Source organism: Loxodonta africana, chromosome 17 (assembly GCF_030014295.1).
Source record: "Loxodonta africana isolate mLoxAfr1 chromosome 17, mLoxAfr1.hap2, whole genome shotgun sequence".
NCBI lineage: Eukaryota > Metazoa > Chordata > Mammalia > Proboscidea > Elephantidae > Loxodonta > Loxodonta africana.
Window position 1 is genome coordinate 27944770 of NC_087358.1, and position 25622 is coordinate 27970391.

The 25622-nt window shown below is 38.0% G+C and overlaps 1 protein-coding gene across 4 annotated transcripts in view; it reads left to right on the plus strand.

The window, feature by feature from the left end:
- OBI1 (ORC ubiquitin ligase 1) overlaps positions 1-25622 on the plus strand; it is a 48189-nt gene that overhangs the window by 17569 nt on the left and 4998 nt on the right. For all 4 annotated transcript variants that reach the window (XM_003409355.4, XM_064270004.1, XM_023547273.2 and 1 more), the window contains 2 exons: positions 1192-1440; positions 5088-5176. In XM_003409355.4, the coding sequence (XP_003409403.1) occupies positions 1192-1440; positions 5088-5176 (338 nt within the window). The remainder of the gene's footprint in view (positions 1-1191; positions 1441-5087; positions 5177-25622) is intronic.

A 25622-nucleotide genomic window follows, 5' to 3' on the forward strand; every position in this document is an offset into this window, starting at 1 on the left:
GCTCATTTGACAAGGTGATGGAATTTTTAATAACTTTATGCTAATGGAGTGCATATACTTTTGAATAGTAGACTTTAAGCCCCGTTGTCATTTTGTGTTAACTAAAGAGGGAATACTATTGCTCTCCTTTTGAACAAAAAATATGTTTAACTATGTCCATGTGAAACACATCAGCTGCCTCAAATAACTTTTGAAATGAAGTGAAGCATAAATAAATGATTTGAAAAATGTCCATTCATATGTGTTTTCCTGTATATTTGTTTATTAATAAATATATTCAAATAAAGTGACTATCTCATTTTATAATGCTGTTGAACTTGAAATGTATATAATTTAAAATAGTAAATAGTATTATCTGTGTTAATTCTGCAGTGTATCCTTAAATACTTAAATATTTATCATTCTTAGGTCCTAAACCTAATCAAATCCTTGGAGAAATCATTGGCATTTTGAGCTACTTGGGTACAGTGGAGTTTATTTTCTAATAACAGAATTTCTAACAACCTCGGTTTAATGAAGTATCTGTTATAGATGAATAAATGGTATGACAGAAAAGGGCTCTGGCATAAATGTCTAGTGACTGGATTTAAAATAAGTAGTTCCGAAGGGGGAAAACTAATACTTAGAATAGTCATGGTGGTAATTAAAGAACCAGAATCCAGAAAAGTTAGAAATTAAAAACTAACTACCGGTATTATTCTGAAATAAAAAGTGAAAGGAAATGTATGATTTCACTCTTATTTCGAGTATAGAAGCAAAAATGTAAACATTAAGCAAAACTGTAATAGATCATCTTGGTCTACTCTGTGTTTTTTAATTCCCCTTAGTAAAGTGATTAAATGTGCCTCAAAATTTTCTTCTGAAATGGAAGCTATTTCCTTTTTGGAATTCAAACAACTTTTCTTGCTTTCTGAATGATATCTTAAGTAGAATCAAAGATTTGATATTTTCAGTTTTTTGAAACTACAAACTATCATTGAATTACACTAAAAGCAATAGAAATGCCAGTTTTTGTCAGAGTCAGAATACATTTGGAGAATGTCAGTGGTGTATGACTTCCTGGCTACATAATTGTTTGATCTGTAAATCTACGCATCTACAGAATTTTGATTATAAAATTTAAAAATCACATCAGCTTCAGTTTAGCGTACTTATGTGTTTAGCATCTAATGTTGTGCAATCCTTTTTCAGGATGAAATAGATTGTCTGCAGAAAGAGGTAGAAGAGCTTAAAAGTAAAAATCTGAGCTTGGAGTCACAGATCAAGACTATTCTGGATCCTTTAACTTTGATGCAGGGCAACCAGAATGAAGACAAACATACAGTTGCAGATAATCCAAGTAAAATTGACTCAGAAGCTGTAGCGGAGTGGAAGAAAAAACTCAGAACAGCTAATGAAATCTACGAAAAAGTGAAAGATGATGTAGATAAGCTAAAGGAGGTGAGCATGGTTGTTTTTAAAATTCTGTGTGGTGGTTTTTAAAATTCTGTACTACTTTAAGCACCTTCAAAAGTATGTTGACTCACCATTAGATGGTTTGTGGGGTAAGGACCAAACCCCTAGATGAGCATTTATATGCAGTAGGAAAACTCACTTTTTCTCTCTGGATGTCATTAGCTGCCAAGAAATATCAGGTGGTTCCATTTGTGACTATAATTGGAGACTCTATAGTGGTTCTGTATGAGTTTGCATCTTCTAGGAGAATGGCATCAATTTAAAGGATCTGTTTCTATTTTCCCTTCTTCATGGTTTGCCTTAATTTTTTTAAAGCTTTTATCAGTGACTGCCCTGTATGCATAAAAACAAACATACCCGTTTCCCTACCTATGAAATGAAAGATTTGGACCATATCTTTTCTGGCACTACCATTCTCTAATTCTTAAGATTGTAAATATATAGTTAAAGGTTTCATGACATTCTAAGAAAAGCTATGAGCAGCCACATTAGACTACTCCATGCAAAAGAATATTGTGGCTTATGAGGCTGGTTCATTTTTTAAATTTTTTTCCCATCCATCTACAAAATAGAAAATGCACAGGTAAAAAAGGTAAACTCTGATTTTTTCCAGTGCAGGAAGGGAGATGAGACGTGTGCCATCAGCACTGAAAGCTACAATCAAGTGCTGTGGAGCTCTGTTGACCAAAGGGATCAGCTTTTGGTTTTACTTCATATTTGTATGCAGTGGAGTCCTGTTATGCTAAATGGAAATGGTTTTGTGATACCCAAATCCACAATCACTCAACCTGTCTACCAAACCAAAACCAAACTCACTGCAGTTGAGTCAATTCCAACTCATAGCGACCCTGAAGGAGAGACTAGAACTGCCCCATAGGGTATCCAAGGCTGTAAATCTTTTATGGAAGCAGAGTGCCACGTCTTTCTCCCTTGGATGGCTGGCAAAGTAACTGGTGGGTTTGCATCACTGACCTTTTGGTTAGCAGCTGAGTACTTAACCACTGTACCACCAGAGATCCACTCTCTCTAGAAAGAGAAAGTTCTTTCTCTCTACAGTCCCTTAAAATACCATTCCTATGCTGAATCTGCCAGGCACTCCTTGGAAACTCTATGGGGCAGTTCTACTCTATCCTATAGGGTCGCTATGAGTCGGAATCGACTCGACAGCAGTGGGGTTTTATGCTGAAAGTACTAAATCCTGTCTCCTAAATCAATAATGAGCTCCATATGGTATTTTAAAGAAGTACCACAAAATACTAGCTCACAAATCCTCGGTAAGGTTAAATAGCAGAGAAGTGTTTGCAACTTAGTGCGTATACTAAACCATTGTCACACATGCAAATGTGAAATAAATGCTGCTTGAGCTCAGAGGACAAGATGAAAGGAAGGAGGAAACTCAATGCTTTCAGATAGAAGAATCTATAATTGCAGTGAGGTTGTTACATGTTTAGGGGAAGAGTGCAGTTTCTTTGGGTATTGATGGCCAACATTAACATGATGGTTTGTATAAAAAGAGAACACAGAATGACAGCTGGGAGGGTACAGTATTTATCAGTCTACCACGTCCTCTTTAACTTCCCTGCCTCTTGTTGAGCCAGTCATCAGTAAACTCTAGATGATCTCCTTCATAGTTATTAAACTTTAAATCTTTGGCAGTAAATACGTCTTTACTTAGATCATGAGGCTCTGTATGAAAATTTTGCTCTGGGCTCATAAGAATGATATGGGGGTGTATATGAAAAACACGTAAAGCACATTTAGTTTCTCTTTGCTCTCTTAATGTTCACATGTTAAACTGACTACCCAAAGCTACCCTTAGACCTCAGAATTACCTGGGACATTTAATAAGCCCTGTTTGGAATCCTAGTGTTAGTATCAGGTACTAGGGTATAAATTGGGCATAAATGAATTTAAAAATGTGGATGCAGAGATAAACTCATAGGTGAAGTACAAAATAATAACATAGTATAAATGAAATACAGGAGTAAAAAGATTCAGAACAAAGGACTACTTTGAGTGTGGTTGACTTTTTCTAGTGTTTTCTGTACCGGATGAGTTTTGAACCATTGTGAGGCCAGTCACATTACCCAGTCAGTGTTGAGCATGCGGAGTAGTTAGCTGAAGCCTTCAATACTCTTTTAGGTACAACAAATAGGCAGAACTCTGCTTCATGACTTGAATTCACCTAAGATTCCTGAACTTGAAAATATCTCTGATAGTTGAGGAACTAGCCAGCCCATAATTAGAAGTATTAGAGAGCCACAGGACTGGTGAGAGTCCTTGAAACATAGGGATACAGTATGGGGGGTGGGAAAGGAAATCAAATGAGTTTCTAATTTAAGCTTGTCCTCACCATCAAAAAGCATTCACTAAGTGCCTCTTATGGTGCTATGCTTGAGGGCTTAATTCATTGTCTGTGTATATGAGGAAGTAAATGGCTTTCCTTATATCTTCATAGAGGCAGTAATGGTGTTTATCAGTCACTTAAAGAATTGACCCTCCTCCATCTTGGTTCCTGAGCAACGTTGAAGATAAGCAGGTGCCCAGAGCCCAGAAGGAACCTGGACGAATCTAAGTAGCAGAGCTAGGCTTTATACCCAAAAGGATGCTCTCTGCCATGCTTCCCTTGTAATCATCACAGGGCATTTGTGTGTGGATGGGCAAGTAATACAGTGAGGAGTTCTGGAAATTGATTAAAAACATTGATCACATTTTTGAAATCTGTTTCTAAGCTTCTTCATTGACAGCAGTTCTTGTGGCCCACTCACCTTTAATGTAAATGTTCTAGTCAAATAAAGAATGTCTCTTGCCAAGTTTATGAAGCAGATTTCTAGTCTAGGAACTCTTATTTTTCTTTGACATTCACAAAAGTGATGAGTAGGGAGTTTAAAAGAAGCAGCTTTTTAGAAGACTCTAAAATTTAAGTACACTTTTCAGGCTAGCCAGAATCGATATTGAGCCTCCAGATTTTCTAGCAGCTAATGTTTTGTTAGATTTTTAGCTATCATATGATTCAAGAAAGAAAATCACACTTGGGATTCTTTTTTTTTTAATCAAAGGAGAGTCCTTGGAATTGATTATAAAACACTGACCCAATTTTGAGGGTCCCAGAAGTTGTGAGCCAGGGTATTGGGAAAGCCTTTTTGAGGAAAGGAAGTAATTTAAGCATATTAGCTTTGTTCTCACTAGCAAAGTCTTAAAATAAAACCAAAAAAAATCAATCTCAGAGCGAAAGAATTAACTCTTCTGCATTAGTTTGCTAACGGTTGCATGTAGTATAATGTTACTCTGCTTAAACTAATTCAATTATGTGAAAAAGAAGAAAAAAACAAAAAACATGTATTTGCCATTTGTATGGTCCCTTAATGACTCTGTGCTGACTAACATAGCTCTCTTTATTTCCCTGGAGAGGAGATGTGCCAAGTGCTTGGGGAATACAGATTAAAAATGCTTGGTTGTGTTCACAATTTCACAAGTCATTCCCAGTGGTGATTTTAAGTTTTTGATTGCCGTATTCTAAAAATCAGTTTTCTGGTATTAGCACTCTAAAAAATACAAAAGGCTCGTGTGATAATTTTTACAAGGCACTTTTGTTTTAGCTTATGTTTAATTATCTTCAATTTTTTTTTAAGGCAAATAAAAAATTGAAATTGGAAAATGGTGGCCTGGTGAGGGAGAATTTACGATTGAAGGCTGAAGTTGATAACAGATCACCCCAAAAGTATGTATTTTGCTCTTAGAACAATGTTTCTGATTATGTCAGTGTTTTAGAATAGGCTGCTATGATAGTTTGTGTGTTTAATTTGACTTTTTTTATTGAAGCATTAGGATTAGGTAGAATATCTTACCTCTGATAGTCAAGTGTGTACTTGTGTTATTGGTAAAACCTTAGCCTTAAAAAAAAAAAAAGCCTTAGTTAAGGCTAATTTTATAGAAAGGATTTAATTCTTAACTTTTTTCCTTATCTGATTAACAGAAGGCTTGTTTTATGTGACCAAAGACAAGTGAACCTTTACTTGACTTTACATGTTAACTGTTTAATAGTACTAAATATAACATATGGGAGGCAGGTTAATGTAATGCCCTTTGGCTCTTTTCTGAGGTAATCATAATAACGGTTAACGTTTGTCTAGTACTTTTCTCTATGTCAGGTATAGCAACCTGTGATATAGAACAGTGATTATTCCCTGTTTGAGGAAATGGAGGCATAGGGAGATCAAGTTAGTTTATCTGTCTAAATCTAAACATCTGGTAAGTGGTGGACATAGAATTTGAACCCAGGTAGTCCAGCTCCAGAATCTGTGCTCTTAACCATTACACTAAAAAGCCTACCTGAAATAGAATTTAAGGCATCGTTCATTAAATTTTGGACTGATTTGAAACTGTTCAGTTAAGCAAATTTGTTCTTCCTTTATGATGGATGGTTTTTATTCCATTTCAGAGGATAAGAGATTATACCTATTGACCAGTTTAACAGTTAGTTTGCCTGTTTAAAATTATTAGGAAGAGTTGGAAATTAAGAGTTGAATACGGAGAGATGATTGGAGACAATACTTGAGGTTCTTATTTTCATAGGGGAAAAAAAATGACAAGTGAGAAAAAGACTATAGTCCTGAGGTCAGACAGCCTCTCTGAGGGATGGCGTGTCAGAACTGCACACTTTCTTCCCACACAACCACTAAACTTCATTTCTTTCTATTGGAAAAAGACAAGGCAGAGATACGCAAACAAGGGAAACTTATCCCAGCAGAAATCGCTCTCTGCTTGTCATTTGAAAAAGATGGTGCCTGGCCACCATTAATGAACATTTTCATCAAAGATTCTGTAGAAGAATCCTGATCAAAAGAGGGGAAATGCAGAACAGAATTTCAAATGCACATAGAATACAGGCTTTCTGGAGCCATTGAGATTGAATGAACCCCTGCATCTAGAGATAATCTTTAAACCTTAAACCAAAAAATATCCCTTAAAGTCTTCTTAAAACCAAGTAAGTTTAGGTTATTTAAGAAAGAACGTCTGCCTTGAACATTGTGCTCTTTTAAGATCTATTTATATATATATATTTTTTTTATATGGGCTCAAATTGACAGTAGTAACTAGAAAGATTAGATAGGAAACTTAGAGGGCAGTGAGTTTATGTTAATGGGGGAGCAACTTCTTGGAAAAGGATGGTCAGAATGGTTGTACAACTTGGCTGTAATTAGTGTCACTGAATTGTACATATAAAAAAAATTTTTTTTTATATATAAAAAAATAGAAACTTAAATTGGTGTATATTCTGCTATATATATTCTCAAGAACAACAAAAATAAATCATTAAAAAAAAAAAGAGGGAGAACATGTTGCCCTCTGTAAAGCAGTTGTGATATCAACAGATGATAGAAGTGAACCATAGTTAGGTAAAGCAGATAGAACCAACCAATAGTGAAAGAAGCATAGCTTTTACTTTTGCATAATTCCTTTCCTTCTGTACTCCAACCTCATTTTTCTTCCACTTGGTTCAGATAGTGTCCTGCTTTGACAAATTAGTGAAATCAGCTTAGGAAGTGTTGTTATGTGGTGGTTTGAATTTCTGCTCTTGTCATTTATTGGCAGCTCGCCTTGCCAGTCATAGTAATGCTTGTCCATTAGCCATTTCCCACAGCATGCTGAATGGAACTAAAGCTATTTTGTTTGTAGCTTTTATTTCTTGAACAGTTGCCCACCAGATTTCAGATTTAATGCCAGCCACAAGAATGTGTTTTTAAATATCCATGGCTCCAACCTGATAAATAACTGAAGAATCTCACCTGAGGAGACCTGGCTCCTGTCTACCCTAAAACAAGAAACCACACTTCTGAATCCAGTATAACTTCATGCCTTGCCATCTTTTCCTCCCTCTCCTTCCCGCGCCTTAATGTGAAAAGTTTCACGTGAAAAGCAGTTTGAACTGACCCCTATTCCAGATCAGTTTGCAGTGCATTGAGGTATTAAATGCATTGTATTTGATTTATTGCCTTGTTTACTCTGCATCACCAAACCCTAGTGGGAGTCAGAAGGGAAGCTGACCACAGCTGAAACATGCAGATTTGATTCACCTGATTAGCCATCCTATCTTTTGTAGAAAAGAATACAAAATTCAGGAGTTTGAAAGTAAATGCAAGCAAATAATTAAAAAAAAAAAAAAAGTCATCCATTCCATTTCGTTCCCTCAGTTTAGGAAGTGCCTTAACCAATTGTTTTTCTCTTGTCTGCTTGGTTCGATGTCAAGGCATGCTTTTTATACACATGGGCTTGGTCAGATGTACTCTACAAGTTGAACAGACATACTCTAATCATACAGAGAGAAAGCTTTAAAATTTAGACACCAGAGACGGAAAAAATTAAGAAGATATTTCTTTCCAAGAAGCTCAGTCAAATATTATGTTATTGCCCATAAACTAGACTCATATCTGATATGATCCAGGGAGACTTAAACATTTACAGTGGTCTCAAGTAGATGGCATTGTATAAAAGTAATATACTTCATATAATATTATTTTTAAGTAATGCTATAATCTTTTAAGATGGCTTATCTTCTCTGCTACTGTTTCTCTTATCCTCCGTTATATCTAATCTTAAAGTGTGTCGTTGTTGTTAGATGCTGCGGACTCGATTTTCAACTCATAGTGACCATGTGTGACAGAGTGGAACTGACCCATGGGGTTGTCTAGGAACCCTACTGGCGCAGTGGTTAAACTGTAGGTTGCTAACTGAAAGGTTGTTAGTTTGAACTCACCCAGCAGCTCTGCAGGAGAAAGACCTAACAATCTGTTACGTTAAAGATTACAGACAAGAAAACCCTATGGGGCATTTCTGCTCTGTTACATGGGTTTGGTATGAGTTGGAGTCGACCCAGTGGCACCCAACAACAGTCTTTATGGGAGCTAATCACCAGCTTTCTCCCATGAAGTGGCTGGGTGGGTTTGAACTGCCAACCTTTCTATTAGCAGCTATAGGGTTTAACTGTTGTGCCACCAGGGCGCCTTATCTTAAAGTGTACCTACATATTTCCTTCCTTTCACTTAAAATCCCTTTGAGAAATGTGGAGATAACCCTACTAAGCATGTACTTTTGGGTTTTCATAATATCCATTCTGTTCCTGGTTAAAAATTCATTGTCCTGACATCTAAACCTAGTGGTCTAGAAAATGCAGCCTTTTTCTTTATCTACGTAATCACCTCCTGAATTCTTCTTTCTCTTCTGAGATAATTTATTTCACCTGGAGGAAACCACTAGTTTGCCCCTTCAGTTTTCTGTAATATGGACTCCAGGGAGAATCACATTTAATGTTCAGAGCTCAAATAGTTCGTTTCATCTTAGCATCTGTTAAGCAGCTCTTCAAAAGGAGAGGAGAGAAGCTGTAATTAATTAGTGGTGGTAATAATTCTTATCCGTATAGACACATGGAAAGCAGCTGAGGTACAGATAATTCCAGACATTAGGTGAGTCCAGCATCTTGTAACAGGACTTGGAAATATTTGGCAGATTGACCTTTAGTTAGTTGGTTCTGTGTTAATGCTGGGATTCATGGTTTAAGTAACCTTACAGACTCTAAAGAAAACTGTGGCCCCTAGAAATGTACTTGTGTGGAACAATTATGTAAGAATCATTGATTGGAAAATTAATTTGCTATGTAAACTTTCACCTAACATACAATAAAATGTTAAAATATATATATATGATTCTGAAAAAAAAAAAGTACGTCTCTATTCACTCACACCACGCTAACATATACGTAATATTACATACAATTTCAAAGAATTCATAGATTGCTGAAGTCCATCCATGGGATCTGGGCTAGATTTTCTGCCCACTATTCTGATTTGAAATTGAAACTTAGATGTTTGAAGGATAGTGATATGTGCTTTAGTTGACAATAAAGGCTGATACCTGAAAAAAACTCACTCTGCAGCCAACCCAGAAATGTTTATTTATTTAATACTGTACTAAGTACTTTGAATTTTACAAGATAAATTACCCCTAAAGCAGATTAGGTTCCTTTGCTATAATTTCTCTTTATTTTTTCCTTCTTAGCATGGATCACAACTGCTAATAATTAACATTTTGTGTAATTATTTGTTCTATGGCTTTCTTCTGTTTGAGCCAGGACTATGACTGTTGTATTCTCTGCTATAGCCACCACATTTTATAGAATTCTGGCTCATATTTGGCTCCTTATGCATATTTGTTGAGTAAATGAATGAAAGACATAGCCACTGAGACTGTGTGGATATGAACAGAATGTGTGAGATATCAATAAGAAAAATGACTAGGCTTCTTCATTAAATCATTGACAAGACAAAAGGGAAAGGGACTGTTTTACAGTAAGAGATCTAAGAGACATAACCACATATAGTATGTAGATCTTGGTTTTTTTTTTTTTATTAACTTTTATTGAGCTTCAAGTGAACGTTTACAAATCCAGTCAGACTGTCACGTATAAGTTTATATACACCTTACTCCGTACTCCCACTTGCTCTCCCCCTAATGAGTCGGCCCTTCCAGTCTCTCCTTTCGTGACAATTTTGCCAGCTTCCAACTCTCTCTATCCTCCCATCCCCCCTCCGGACAGGAGATGCCAACACAGTCTCAAGTGTCCACCTGATATAAATAGCTCACTCTTCATCAGCATCTCTCTCCTACCCACTGTCCAGTCCCTTTCATGTCTGATGAGTTGTCTTCGGGAATGGTTCTTGTCCTGGGCCAACAGAAGGTTTGGGGACCATGACCGCTAGGATTCCTCTAGTCTCAGTCAGACCATTAAGTATGGTCTTTTTGTGAGAATTTGGGGTCTGCATCCCACTGATCTCCTGCTCCCTCAGGGGTTCTCTGTTGTGCTCCCTGTCAGGGCAGTCATCGGTTGTGGCCAGGCACCATCTAGTTCTTCTGGTCTCAGGATGTGTAGATCTTGTTTTGATACTAATTACTACAAACCAACTGTCCAAAGACATTTCTGAGGCAATCAAGTACCTTTGAATATGAACTAGGTATTAGATGATACCAAGCAATTGCCATGAGTTTTATTTAGGCATCATGATTGTGTAAGAAAATGCCCATTTTTTTTAATGCATATGAATTTATGAAATATATAATACTTTGGCAAAAAAAAGGGTATGTATGTGTCTATACAGATATATACACATGTATGTATATATAAATAAAGGAAATGAGGCAAAAATCTCAATAGCTGTTGAATGGGGTTTTTTTTAACATTGTTCTCTCTACTTCTGTGAATATTTGAAAATTTTTATGATAAAAAATTAAAACCAACAAAGCATGGTTCTTGCCTCTAATGAAGGCAAGAGGCTAAAGTACATGAAACAAACACTAAAACACTCAAAAAAAAAAAAAATAGCAGAGACAGCAGTTTGGCTTCAGAGAATGGCAAGAAACTATGGGCTACAGTCATAAGGAGAGTCTTTATGAAAGAGGCTGGGTTTGGGCTTTGAAAGATAGATTCAGTGAGGAGAAAGGCATTCTGAGCAAGAGGAAGCAGCTTGAGCTTTGAGTACTGAGTGTTCCCTTCAGCTCCAGTGCCTTGTCTCCAATAGTAGCCATACATCATGTTGCTGCACAGGAAACAGTAGCTTCCTTCTCTGTCTCATCAGACCAAAAGTATTCTATATAATTTTCACATCTCTCCATCATCATCTTACTTATGTAGCTGGTCAGCACTGCTCCACCCTCAGTTATAAGCAGACAGGCCTATTCTCAGTCTCCTATTTAGTGGGGAATGCCAAGATTGTCACACCTCCTTCTGGTAAAGAAGCATCGAGAATGGGAAGACGCTAAAGGGAACACTTTAGTATTGCATTTCTTGTATTCCTAAATTCACTTGGCTTCAATTACTCCTCCTAAACTGTGCCAGAAAATGTGTATGTATTTGTCCTTGAGGGAGCTAGGAGTTTCATAGCTGGAAGAGGTGTGATGAACTGATTCGTGAAAAAGCATTTTAAAGTCCCCTGCCTTCTCTACCAGGTCTCTCCATTCAGTTGTGCCGTTTTCTTAACACTAATCATGCTAGACAGGGATTGTGCCATGTCTCCAGCTATGACGAGGCTTTAGCAGAGCAGGTGTTCTCACCCTCAGCTAGTAACTTGCTATAGTAGTGCGTGGTGTAAAGCTACGTGTACAGAACTCCCTAGGTCATTTATATCAAACTTGATTATAATTGGATTATGTTCTTATCATTGTCTTTAGTGAGATATATGGGTTTGGTAATATTTCCCTGTATGCGACTCCTTTTGTTGTTTGTTGTTAGCTGCCATTGAGTTGGCCTTTGACTCATGGCAACCCCATGCATAATGGAATGAAACACTGTGTGGTCCTGTGCCATCCCTATAATCAGCTGGGGATTGAACTGTTGTGATCCATCCATAGGATTTTCATTGGCTGATTTTCAGAAGTAGATTGCCAGGCCTTTTACCTAGCCCATCTTAGTCTGAAAGATGGACTAAAGACTGTGCAACATCAGAGCAACTTATAAGCCTCTACCGACAGATGTTCGTGGCTGCACATGAGATGTATTGGCCAGGAATCAAACCCAAGTCTCCCACATAGAAGGTGAGAATTCTACCACTGAACCACCACTGCCCCCTTGCAACTCCTTTTACTGCTCAGCAATCCCAAGGCTTGTCATTATGGACTAATCTTCATCCATGTCTCAACTCCTTTTAGGGAGAATAAAGGCTCCAGATACTCTTTTGACAGTGAGCAGTATTTCCTATTATTGGTAGCTGAAGAGCAAAGGATAGACTTCACAGATTATGACCTTGGCTTTCTTCCCTTTTTGCTAAATTTATGTTCTGTGAGCCATCTCATGTACTCCCATGGCTTTAGTAATATCTGTCTGCATGTTAGAGGTTACAAAATCTAAATCTTCGGCTTCAGCTTCTCTCTTAAACTATAGATCCATGTTTCCAGCTATCTATTTTGTACCTTTATCTGAGGCCCTGTACCTTAACACTACATAGCATAATGGTTTAGAGTTTAGCTCTGGAAATAGACTGCCTGGATTCAGATTTCCCTGCTTGCACTAGGTCCCACCTTCCCCTACACAGTTTGTTTTTCAGCATAGTCAAAACTGCCTTTTTATATTATAAATCAAATTATTTAAATCCCCTGCCTAAAACTATCCAGTGCCTTTCTAGAATAAAATCCAAGTTCTTTACCATGGTCTAGAAGACTTCACAAACTAGTCTTTACCTGCCTTTTCCACTTCATTTCAGTCTAGCTGTCCTGGCTTATCCTGCTGCAATAATACTGGCCTCCTGTTTCTAAAACACTCCAGGTTTGTTCGCTCTGCGTAGGATTTTCTGCTTCCAGATCTTTACATGGCTATCTGAGATTCAGAAAGGCCTTTCTTTCTCATTCACGCTACAGCAGCTCTGTACCTCAGCACCTTCTGCTCCTTGCTCTGTCTTGTTACAATAATAAAATCATGGTGTGGCAAAGCAGTGTAGTGTGATTATGAGCACAGGCTCTGGAGTCAGAATCCCTAGGACTGAACACTATCTGGTTAGTAGCTCTGATTTGGGGGAATATATTTAACTTTTCTGTATCTCAGTTTTTATCTTATGAAATGAGGCCAAAAGTAAAACTTACCTCATAGGTTGTAAGTGAGGGTTAAACGAATTGAAACCTGCAGTGCACTTATAACGAGCCCATAGTTAATGCTCAGTAAATTTTATAGTATTATTAATTGTCTCCATAGCCCTTATCACTATCTGAAATTATCTTGCTCATTTAATTACTTGACCTGTTTGTTGTCTGTCTCCTCCCTTTTCAATTCTCAGCTCAAAAATGTAAGGACCTTGCTCCCTGTCTTCTTCCCTTCCAAAACCCCAGCACCTAGAAGGCATTTTATAAATATTTGTTGGATAAATAAAAATTACTTAACCTCTTTGAGCCATCTTTTTATTTTAATGTAAAATGTGAGTAATGGGTTTACCCCATAGCATTACTGTGAGGATTGAAGGAGAGAATCTGTATGTCATTGGCACAATGTGTAGCACTGAAGAAGAAGTGGGGGTGGGATGGGGAGAAGTATTTGTATGTATGTCTAAATAATTATATCCATTATCTGCTGCCCCCATCCCAGACACAAAAGACTGTTCATTGTATTGCTTCATTCCTCTCCTCCTTAATGGCTTTACTGCTCGTCTAGTTGCCTAAGATGAAAACCTCAGTCTTCCTATGTTTCCCCACCCCTTGTGCTCACCCCACACCTCATTGTTCAGTATGTTCTATATCAGTCCTACCACTTAAATGCCTCTGTAATCCGTCTTTTTCCCATTTCCACTAGTTTAGATCCATATTATTTCTTGCTCAGCCTACTGTAACAACCTTCTGACTGCTTACCCTTCTTTTCCTCTTTAAACCCTCGAGCATCTGCTTTTTTATTACCTGAATTCTAGAATATAAATTTGATCATCTCACTCCCCTGCTTAAATAACCGTTGGCGAGTCCCTATGCCTGGAAGTTAAAGCCCAGATTTGTTAGTATAGAATGTGAGGCTCCTTACTGTGTGACTCCAGTTTAATCATATCGCCTCCTCTCTAGCTTCCCCCTTGTTGTACTCTGCTCTGCCATGCTGGATTTCCTGCTGGGCCCAGGTCTACTATATCGTGGCATTCCTTTGTCCCTTGGCTTATGCCTTTTCCCATGCCTTGCCTGATCCTCCCTGCTAACCTATCCTTTTTTATTCTGTCTGACATTCTTTGAGGTCTAGCAGGGCAGTTATGGCTTGACCTGTGAAGCCCTCCATGATTTCCCGAGACAGAAGGAACACTTTCCTCTTGTTCTCACACCCTGTTGCCCTATCGTTTTAATCATCACATTGTATATTGACCAAGTCCCATGGTTGTTATCCTAACTTGCTCTTCATCAAATCCTTGAAGCTAAAGCATATTTAAAAAAATTTACATATGTGTATTTATACGTACGTACGTGTGTGTGTGTGTGTATCTTCCTTCTCTGGGGCCTGGCAGAAGGAAGGAATCATTGTATTCTCTACTCCCACTTGGAGGGAACTGACCAGGAGTTAAAATTTGAACTTCCTTGAAGCTTGAAGTATAAAGGGTTGAAGAGGGCAGGATATCGCAGATTCCTGGCTTTTCTTCAAATGAGGAAAGCAGAGGGGGTTCCTGAAGTTTTCCTCGTTGTTGCTCCCAGAGATTGGGAGCTAGAAGGGGGGAAGGATGAGGAGGCAGAATTAGGGCTTACCTGGCTCTGGGCCAGTGTCTTGAGTCATCTTACTTGAACCAGGTTTTTGTATCCTTGTCTACGAGCTGTGGTCCCCTTCCCAGTTCACAGCTCTGCTCTGCCTAAACCGTGTCTCCAGACATGCCAGGACCCCTCCGATTATTCCAGGCCTTCTGCTTTCTCTTCAGCTCATCGGGTCTGGCTGGCCTTGTCTGTTGTCCCTTCTTGACCTGTTCTGGCCTTTTTTGTTTCTCATGAGTCTGCTCTGACAAATGCTGTGATTCCTGGTATTTGACCCCAGCCTGATCCGATGACTGATTCTGCTGTGCCCTTTGGTTTTCCCGGAAGGGGAACTTGTAGACTGTCAGGGGAGCCTGATGATACCCTGGGGCCAGACTGTGACAGCCTGGTGTGCTCAGGCCCTCAGCTGCCTGAGGGGCCCTTCTCTGGAGAGTCAGCTAATTGGGGATAGGCAGTTAGTGCAGGTTTCTGTCAGCTTGTCTTTATTGTATTGATAAGATATTTTAGGAGCCTGCAATGCATGCTAATGACTAAGCAATAAGGTTGTCAGAGAGATTATAAACTGCTTGAGAGCCTGGATGATGTCTTCTACTTTTGTCTCCCTCCTAGCCCCTCAGCACATATTAGTCCTCAATTACTGTCATCTGAGTAACAATTACAGGCTGGCAGGATCACAGTTTTTTGTTCTATTTTGTTTCAGATTGTCCCTTATGCTGAGAGAGAGAGAAGGAATTTTGATAAAGTAAAAACTGTAGCTACATACTAGTCCAGGAATGTTTTAAGTATGTTTTTCTGCCAACGATAATGACACTTCTTTTTGCACTATTGAGATTTTGTCTTTTGTTGTTGTTGCAGTTATTATATTTTGGGCAAAAATATAAGTTCCTTATTCTTCTGAGGACTATAAAATGATACAAAAAGCATATCTTAATATTCCTTCCTTGGATTAAAGAATAGGATCCCTGTTGATGCCATGTAAAGTTTAAGGCTGCTCTTTTCTTTTGGGGCAGAAAATTGGGACATTTTTGGATGGAATTGAAGTGGAATATATTTGTTAAATAGAATGGAATTTATTCAAGAGTGAAAAGATAAGTCCATCCTCACAGGCAGTGCAGAGAAAGTAGTGCTTAGAGTTGGGCATTCTACTTGGAGCAACTTCGCACACTGCCCAACGAGCTGCTGAGAGAAAAGGAAAGCAACGTTGGAGGTGGAAGCTAACTAGTTGCGATTTCCAAACAAAGGATCAGAGACCAAGTCACCATTGCCACAGGAGCAGGGAAGGAAAGTGGTCAGCATGGAGCATGGTTTAGTTCTGTGTTTCTCCGATGACCCCTGCTGATCCTGTGTGTATGGCTCAGTCCTAATTAGAGATTTACCACAAAAGGAAGCGAATCTGTTCTTCAGCTTATATATACTGTCCAACACTCAGGTCGCTTCCATTGAGAATTTCTAGGTATCTCAGCAGGAATTTTCAGCATCACAATTTTTAACTAACAAATGCATGGCTAGTTTAATAAAACAAACACACAAAAAACTTCCTTTGACAAATTGTGTTAATAATGAGCTATTTTTTAATATTGTTTTTAATTTTTATTATTATTTGGAAAGATTGCACAGCAGACTCTATCTTGATTTTCAAACAGTACTTCTGGGAAGTGGAGGAAGGAGGAATTATTATAAGGGCCTTAATTCTTTGGCTAGTTCTGCTGTCCACGTAAACTTTGTCTTTAAGGGGTAATTGTGGCGTTTTTTTACTCTTGCAAATATTGAGGCAGTTTCTGTTTTTGGATAAAATGAATATGCAGCTTAACTTATTCCTCAAAATTAGACCCCAAGACGAGTACCTGTGTGATGTTTAGGTCCCCAGAATTTACATTGAAAATTTTGCTCATTTCATGTAAGTGAGCCTTTTCCTTGTAGTTGAAGCTGCCTGCTGATCATGTATGAAGTAGACAAGATGCTACAATCATGCACACTTTTATACTTAGCACATTTCAAGACTGCCCTTTTACGTCATGGTTCCGGGTCAGACGAATCCTTCGTATCCTTGGTTAAATAGTATACAGCCACCCTCTTCAGGCTGGCACGTGCCAGGGTGGTTTGTGTGTGCTATAGTCTCCACCTTAAGTGATCTTTGGAAGTTTCAAAATATTCTTGAACCTGTGTCTTGCACATAGTAGGTTTTTAATAAATATGTATTGGCTTCGTACATGCATACATCTTCCCACATTTTGTTTTCTTATTTCCTTTCCATGTTTCTATTAGCAAATGTACATATTAATAAATATTACAATGCTAATATTAATAAATATTACAGCAATGCCGGTCACTTGGCTGTGTATACAGACTTTGTGCTCAGTAAATCCTTTTAAACCCTGGTTCCTTTATATTTTTACAAATAAGGAAGCACATACAGCTGACATTTAGCCCTATTTGAGGAAGTAGATTATTATAGACCTTTTAGTTTATCTGCTCCTACCTGTGTCCATAAAACAACTACCTGTATTCTCATGAAAATAGTGTACGTAAGAGGATTTCTTCCTTCACCTCACAGTCTCTGCTGGGAAGTCCAGGGCCCATACAGAGATGAAGTAGCTTCAAAATCCTTCTGACAGTTTATATCTCCTTCATTATTTTCTTAGTCTTTCATTAAAAATAATTATATTATTTCTTATTTAAAAAATGATTCTCTGTGTTGTGGGAAGGATATTTTTCTGAACAATTAAGAAGAAAAAAATGGCAAAGGAGGCAAATAATAAGGCTTTTGAGTGGGAAATTAAAGGTATGCCACTTAGGGAAAAAAGCCTTGGAAGAAGGTAATACAAATACAGGGTCAAATGTGCAGGAAGTCACAGAGAGAGAGTGAAATGGGTAACTAGTTGGTTTGGCTATTGAACAACAGTACTCAGGATCCAAAGCTTCAATCAGATGCTTTCCTACAGAAAGTTTCTTTTCTTTTTCTTCCTGCCATCCCTAAAGTTCACTTTTTAAATTTTTTTTTTTTTTTAGTAAGACGGGCCAGGGAACAGAAATGTTCTATCTTGAATCTTAAGGAAAGAGGAATTTCTTCCTCTTCTCTCTCAGTGTGCCTTGTACCATATATTTTTGTGGAACCAACTTGTGTGATTACGACTGGCCATAGACAATATTTTTATGATTAACAAATTCTCCAGGAATATAACATTTTCCTAACTGTGTGTTTAATTTTTAAGAGAGAGTTTTTTTCTTGAGGGAGCATTGGCAGGCCATACAGCTCAATAGTGGATGAAAATGGATGGGCCGCTTCCCTAGCAGATTAGAGAGAGTACTTCCCCCAGCCCCCAGTGGCACACAAAGTTGAAGTAGACATGGGTGATGCACAAACAACTTACGGGACGTGGGTGGGAGAGAGGATGCCAGGGATTTTGAACCCCCACTCCTATTCCTACTACAATTTTGCATTCCCTACTGTCCCCCGCCCATCCTCTTTCCCTAAAATATGCCCCCCTACCCCTGCACACATACACGTAAGGTGGGGTCTAGTACTTGGACCTCTTCCCTTTCTTTCTGCATCGAACAAAAACTCAGATTCCCAAAGAGCTCATTTATAGGCTACTCACGGAAGTTGTGTGTAATCAGAAACAGAGTTTGCAAACCCAAGGAATCTCTTAAATGGTGGATTGTGCTTTAGGAGAACGTATTTAGGAAAGGGCAAAGGAGGAAATGAAAAGCTCTTCTCTCTGAAATTCCACATCTCCATGTTTAAAATAAAGGAGCTGCTTTCCTAGTATCTCTGAAAGTCAGGGAATGAGAAGATAAGCAACTAAACTGGAAAAAATAAATAAATAAAACCCGATTACCATCCAGTCGGATCCTATGTAAACAGGCAACTCTACACTAAAATCCACCCTATAAATGGGTAATTCTTTCTTAGGATAAGTGTGATAGTTTTGTTTTTGTTTTTTTGAGACTCCTAAGTTTAGTTGGTTTTCTCACACATCAACCTTTACCTTAGTCTAGGTAATCCTCATCTTGCAGAGTAGTAGAGGACCAGAAAACTGACCATGCAAGCTAAAACTGGGCACACCAATCAGTGGGAAAAAATCATGATTGTTCTGTGACCTTTCAGCAGTTTTGTCAAAACATTAACCCTTTTGCTATTAGTCATCAGTGTATATAAAAATGAAAAACTAGCAAAACTAATATAAAAAAAAATATTTTTACTTAGTACACTAAAATTTATGTAATACAATTTAGAACTGGAAAAGTTAAAAAAAAATGAGGTGCTTTATCTCTTTGTAAAAGTTTATGAAGAATAGTTTAAATACTGCTTGTTTTTTTGTTGTTTGGGTCGTATAACTTATGATAGGGAATGAGCACCTTTTCTATGACTTGAGTCATTTCACTTCTTTCTAAGTTTAGATCAGATTCCAACATTTTATCTTTTGTGTTTTTAATATCTCCGTAAGTTCCTTTAATATCTCCGTAAGTTCCTTTAATATGAAGTTTCCTGCTGGTGTCGCGTCCCCTGGACATCTTCATCATTTTAGGCACAACCACTTTTCTCATTTAATATGTCATAAGATTGCTTCTGCTGAGTTTGTCTGGCATATCTAGAGTCTCTCAAATGGTGGCAGTTTTTATCATTCCCACTATCAGCTATTTCCGCTACAACTAGTTTTACACTTGATTCTAATTTTACTTCCAGTGTTCACTTCTTGTTTCTTTACAGTCCCTTTATCTGATTAGCCAATTGCCTCTTTTTGTTTATCCATATTTATGAAATATCACTTGAGTTTATCACTGGAAGACAAAGAAGTAACACAACTACATGCTTTGCTGTCTATGCATGGAATAACAGATTCATAGTCACCAGTCACTGACATACTTTAAAACTAGTAACGTGATAGGTCACTGATCTTGATAAACATCTACTATTTACGCAGTCTTGTGGACTGAAAAACTAGCAGTGAAGTATTTGTTTTATGCCAGTTTTTCACAGTTAATATAATGTGGTAACTGAAATTTATACCATGGTTTTGTACAATTGGTGTTATTTAATTAAACCGTAGTAACTAAAATTTGTACATGTCAGAACTGTGCAAGCAAGAACATCAACACTGAAAACCTGTCAGATAGGCCAGAGCACAAAAGCTGGTCCAGGTCCAAAGATGGCTTTCACTTTGTTTCATTATTAACCTCAGGTAGCAAGTATGGCAAAAGATATAAAATCAAAGATACATAAGGAGGCAAGAAGCTTACCTCCCCAGTGTCCCCATTGTTCTTCAAGGTGTTTCCGAAGGTTTTTGGTCTCACCAACCCACTGGGCTTGCTGCATCTATCCCTTTTGTTGGGGCTAGAGTACTACTGGGCTCATGACTTCTTTCTGTGGTACAGCCACATAACCTAGTTACTTCTGTACCAGACCCTTCATACCACCAGTACTCTTTAAGGCTTCAGCATAGGAGGCCAGGCCTACCATATCACTGAGCTAAGTTCAAAGAACTATCCTAGGCTCTGAGGGAAGACAGACAAAAATACATATATGCTTTCATGAGCTTTTTACTTCAACATGAGAAATGAGATTTCCGTTTAAATAACTGTAATACAAGTTAGTGGAAAATGGAAAATAGTGCATGTTCACAGGGAGGTTCTTTTTTACCAGCATCTAAAGATAATTCGCAGAACATAGAAAGCTAAACTTAGAAGAGACGTAAAGATCATCTAGTGCATGGTTCAGCAAACTTTTTCTATAAAAGGCCAGGTAGTAAACATTTTAGGCTTTGCGGGTCATACAGTCTCTGGCAGCCCTCTGGATGGAGCATGAAAGCAACCATAGATAATTTGTAAACAAATGAGCATGGCTGTGTTCCAGTAAGACTTTGTTTACAAAAACAGGCAATGAGCCATACTTTGCTGACCCCTGACCTAGTTGCATCCTCTGATTTTACTCAGGGTGCCATTGTGAACCAGAGAGGCACAGTGAAATTACTTGAAGTTTTACAGCTAATTAATAGCAGAGCAGAGCTAGAGCTTAGTTCTTTTAATACTTGGTTCTGGGATTTATTCTTTTGCCACATATGCTTTCTTTTGACCTGCTTCAAAGATATCCCTGTTTCTCCTGTGCGGTGGGTTGTGAGAAAATGTGGCCTTGGAAACAGTGCTTTTTGTTATCAAAGATGCTATATTCTGTGATACCTCAAAGGCCAAACCAACAGGACTTGTATTTCTCTGACTTCTTCTAGGGACAAGAACAGTCTCATAGCTCTGTAGCTGTTGGGACAAGGGGAGTCCTCGTCCTTTTCCTCTCATCCAGAATGTACATATTAGGTAACATTGTGAGCTGAAAATCCTTTAAGTTTCTCCTAGATTCTGGCGGGATATATTTCCGGTATCAGTTGCAGTTGCCAAAATGTTCTAGTGTTTTCTCTGGCATAATGAAGCCATTGGCCATCACTGCTACTTTGAAAATCAAAGCCTTTTGGTCTCTAATGGAATGTTTATAAAAATACTCCATTTTGAAATTTGCTCAGGAAAAGGAAGTACGGTAAATGATGTTAGAAATCTCTCCGGCTTGCCTTGGCATTGATTCATTTAATGTTATGTACTCTGGAAATATCTGGAATTAGTGTGAAGAAGAGAGTATTAAAACCCAAAGATAAATAAGCTGTTGTCCTCCTTGTCCTTTTCCATGGTGGTATCAGATCTCTGTCTCTAGTTGTTGGTATTTGTATGTGATAAAGTAAATTGCCCTTTGCCAAATTTAATAATAGCTATCTCAAGTAAATCCGCTAACAAAAGTCTTATCTATTTGCATTCTTTTACTAAGGTAAAAATGGATTTTTTATTTTTTTGTGGAACGGTAAGCTTTTAGTAAAAAAGCTATGCTGTATATGTCAGTCTGTTGCTTTTCTTGGTGTCAAAAAAACTAAACAGTCACATATACGAACCATCTTTTGTTTAGTGATGCAGTGACTCTCATAACACATACATAAGAGGCCCAAGGACCGCTAGCTTATCTTGTGGTGTTAGCTCTGTCTTGATGTAGTAAGGCATTGATGTATCCTAAAATAAGAAGCTGAAATTTATTCGATAAGTAGTTAATGAAAAACTACTGTATACCAAGAATTGTGCTGATGTCTAGCAGTGAATATAAGGCATTCAAAATCCCTGCTTTCTTGGAGTTTGTACTCTAATGAGGGAGAGAGTCAGAAAACAAATAAATTACAAGAATTGATTAAATTAATTGATCAGTTCCACGGCTTTCACTACACATTCTGTTAGTTTGCCCACTAGCACAGTTCCCTTATTAGCATGGTAAAATGTCTGATCATTCAAAGCATTATAGACTTGTAAGGTATTGAAATGGAACTTGGGGGAATTGGGGGCAGTGACCTTTTAGAAAACAGCCTAACTCCATCAGTGACTTCTCATGTTTGCTTGTCCCTGCCTCTTATACTTCCTTGCTGGCCTTTGTTGTTACCTCTCAGAGTGCTTCAGCTTTCTCCCTGAAGAGAGAACAAAAACATGCTCAGGACTGTCACTGACTTCAACTCAGAGCCATTTGTTAACTTCTTTAAAAACATAATTAAAAAAAAAAAAATAGGGGCAAATACAGCCTCTTAAAGTGACATGTACAGGACCTAAAACCTGTAATAAATTGGTAGCACAAACAGGCTCTCTATAGCTGTCCAGAAGGTTGGAGGTTCAGACCCACCCAGTGCCCCATGGGAGAAAGACCTGATGACCTGCTTATGTGAAAACTGTTTTGTTGTTAGGTGCCATTGAGTCAGTTCCTACTCATAGCCGCCTTACGCACAACAGAACAAACCACTGCCCAGTCCTGCACCATCCTTACAATTCCTACTATGTTTGACCCATTGTTGCAGCCACTGTGTCAATCCATCTCATGAGGGTCTTCCTCTTTTTCGCTGACCCTCTACCAAGCATGATGGCCTTCTCCAGGTGCTGGTCCCTCCCGATAACATTTCCAAAGTATGTGAGACAAAGTCTTACCATCCTTGCTTCTAAGGAGCATTCTGGCTGTACTTCTTCCAAGACATACTGGTTTGCTCTTCTGGCAGACCATGATATAGTCAAAATTCTTCACCAACACCATAAATTGAAGGCATCAATTCTTCTTTGGTCTTCCTTATTCATTTACCAGCTTTTACATGCTTATGAGGCAATTGAAAATACCATGGCTTAAGTCAGGCACACCTTAGTCCTCATAGTGACATCTTTGCTTTTTAACACCTTAAAGAGGTCTTTTGCATTAGATTTGCCCAGTGCAGTGCATCATTTGATTTCTTAACTGTTGCTTCGATGAGTGTAGATTGTGGATCCAAGTAAAATGAAATAAATCCTTGACAACTTCGATCTTTTCTTCATTTATCGTAATGTTGCTTATTGGTCCAGTTGTGAGGATTTTTGTTTTCTTTATGTTAAAGTGAAATTCATACTGAAGGCTGTGGTCTTTGATCTTCATTAGTAAGTGCTTCAAGTCCTCTTCACTTTCAGCAAGCAAGTTTGTATCATCTGCATATCGCAAGTTGTTTATGAGTCTTTCTCCAGTCCTGATGCCACTGCCTTTTTCTTCATGTAGTCCAGCTTCTCAGATAATTTGCTCAGCATACAGATTGAATAAGTATGATGAAAGGATACAGCCCTGATGCATATCTTTACTGATTTTAAACCATGCAACCATGCAGTATCCTCTTGTTTGTTCAAATGACTGCCTCTTGCCCTACGTACAAGTTCCTCATGAGCACAATTAAGTGTCCTGGAATTCCCATTTTTCGAAATGTTATCCATACCTTGTCATGATCCATATAGTTGAATGCCTTTTCATAGTCAATGAAACACAGGTAGACATCTTTCTGGCATTCTCTGCTTTCAGCAAGGATTCATCTGACATCAGCAGTGATATCCCTCTTTACATGTCCTCTTCTGAATCTGGCTTAAATTTCTGGCAGTTGCCTGTCGATGTACTGCTGCAACCGTTTTTGAATGATCTTCAGCAAAATTTTACTTGGCGTGTGATACTAATGATATTATTCCATAATTTCTGCATTCTTTTGGATCACCTTCCTTTGGAATGGGCACAAATATAGATCTCTTCCATAAAATCCATATCAATTACAGTCCATGAAACCCTCTGGGGCAGTTCTGCTCTGTCACATGGGGTTGCCAGGAGTTGGGAAGCATTTCTTTTTTGTCACTGATCTTTCTGTATGCAAGCCTTTGAGTTCCGAAGGATGTCCTTTGGTAGCAGCTGACCTACCTGATAACATAACTTGATTTTATATTATTTGATTTTTTTATCTGAGGATACCTTTATTATAAAACTTGCTTTCGAAAAAAACATGTTTATTTAATGCATTAAATAAACATGTTACACAGCTTTTCCATTTAAAAACACAGAGTATTTTATTATGCCAAAGTAGTTTCAGTCAAGAACTCTCAAGCATTTTTGCTGAATGTTTGCACTGAAAGATCTTTGTTGACTCTTTAAAGTTCTGTTGCAGAAGCTACAACTGTATCAAATACTGTGTTTATAAGCAAAAACATTTTTCTTTAACAAAGAAGAAAAACTCCTGTCGTCCATTTAACCAAATACTCGTAGTAGTAAACTCTAAAACGGGGAGGCTTCTTATTGTAGTTGCTTTTGGTTATATTATTGCTATGATTTTTGCTTCGTTTTTTAGAAGTTGAAGGGAGTGTGCCTTCTCTGAGAGATCAGTTAACTGCAGTGAGTAGATGGATATTCAGCAATCATGTCTTCTAAGGCCCTTTCTAACCCTGACATTTTTTGAGTCTGCCTTTACCTTGGGTCCTCCTTTTTTCCCTCAGTGACGAGAGAGTGGGGATCATGTTGGGATGAGCTGGGAAGTCAGATTGGGCTGGAATTTAGGAGCTGATGGACGTTGAGTAGGAGTCGTAGAGCATGTTTTGATTGACTCTAGGAGATACGATTACTGTTGGCTCTTTCTGCTGCTTTATAGTGTTATAATTTTGTTTTTGTGTGTGTGTGTGTGTGTGTGTGTTTTTAATACTTAGTACATGTTCTTAATTGCAGTTATTTTCATAATTAGGGAAAAAAAGAAAAATGTAAAAGCCACAGATTAAAGCAATTTTTAGAAGTCACCTTTTCAGATACCTTCCTGCAAGCTGACAGCCCCTAAATTCTTCAAGGTGGGCCAGTATTCAAGTCATCAAAAAGATGATTAAGAAAAGGATTTTTAAAAGAACTTTGGAGGAGAGAGGATATTTTTCATGGAGTTAGAACATAAGGCTTATATTTATTGGCTCATAAGAAGCAGTTCCCTAAAAAATGAGATTTTCTTTTGTGGTTAGATAGAATTTCAGGTAGACATTTTATATCCCTTGGAGCTGGGACAGTCTTACTCATCTCTGTATCCCCAGCCCCAAAGGCACCACCTAACCCATACTAGATGCTCAAGAATTGTTTTCTGAACTGAACCCAGTACCCATTCTTGAGGAAGTAATGAAAATAAGATGAGCCTGGATAAAAGGGGTGAGTTTTTGATGTTCTCTTTTAGCCACTCTCCAAAATGTTCCCTGTCAGTAAATGTGAAAATGTTTTTATGCAGTGTATTGGAACCACAAGCACTGACTTTGTATTTCGAAGTTGGAAGAAATGAGATTGATGTCGCACACGGTAGTAAAATGCCAAAAATAAGTAGAGCTGAAATGAATTAAAGCCCAGTGCTCAGAAAAGCCAAGTAAAAGCTTCAGATCAAGGGTGGCTATAATTGAAAGAGGCTAAATAAGTATTTAAAACCACCCCTCCTGGGACTACTATGATTTCTGAATTTCAAATTGGCATTTTATGTTTGACAAGGTGACATTGTATAAGAAGTGTATTGTAAAACATTGCTATACGATAGGAAAATGATTGAATGTAAATATTTCAAGATGTA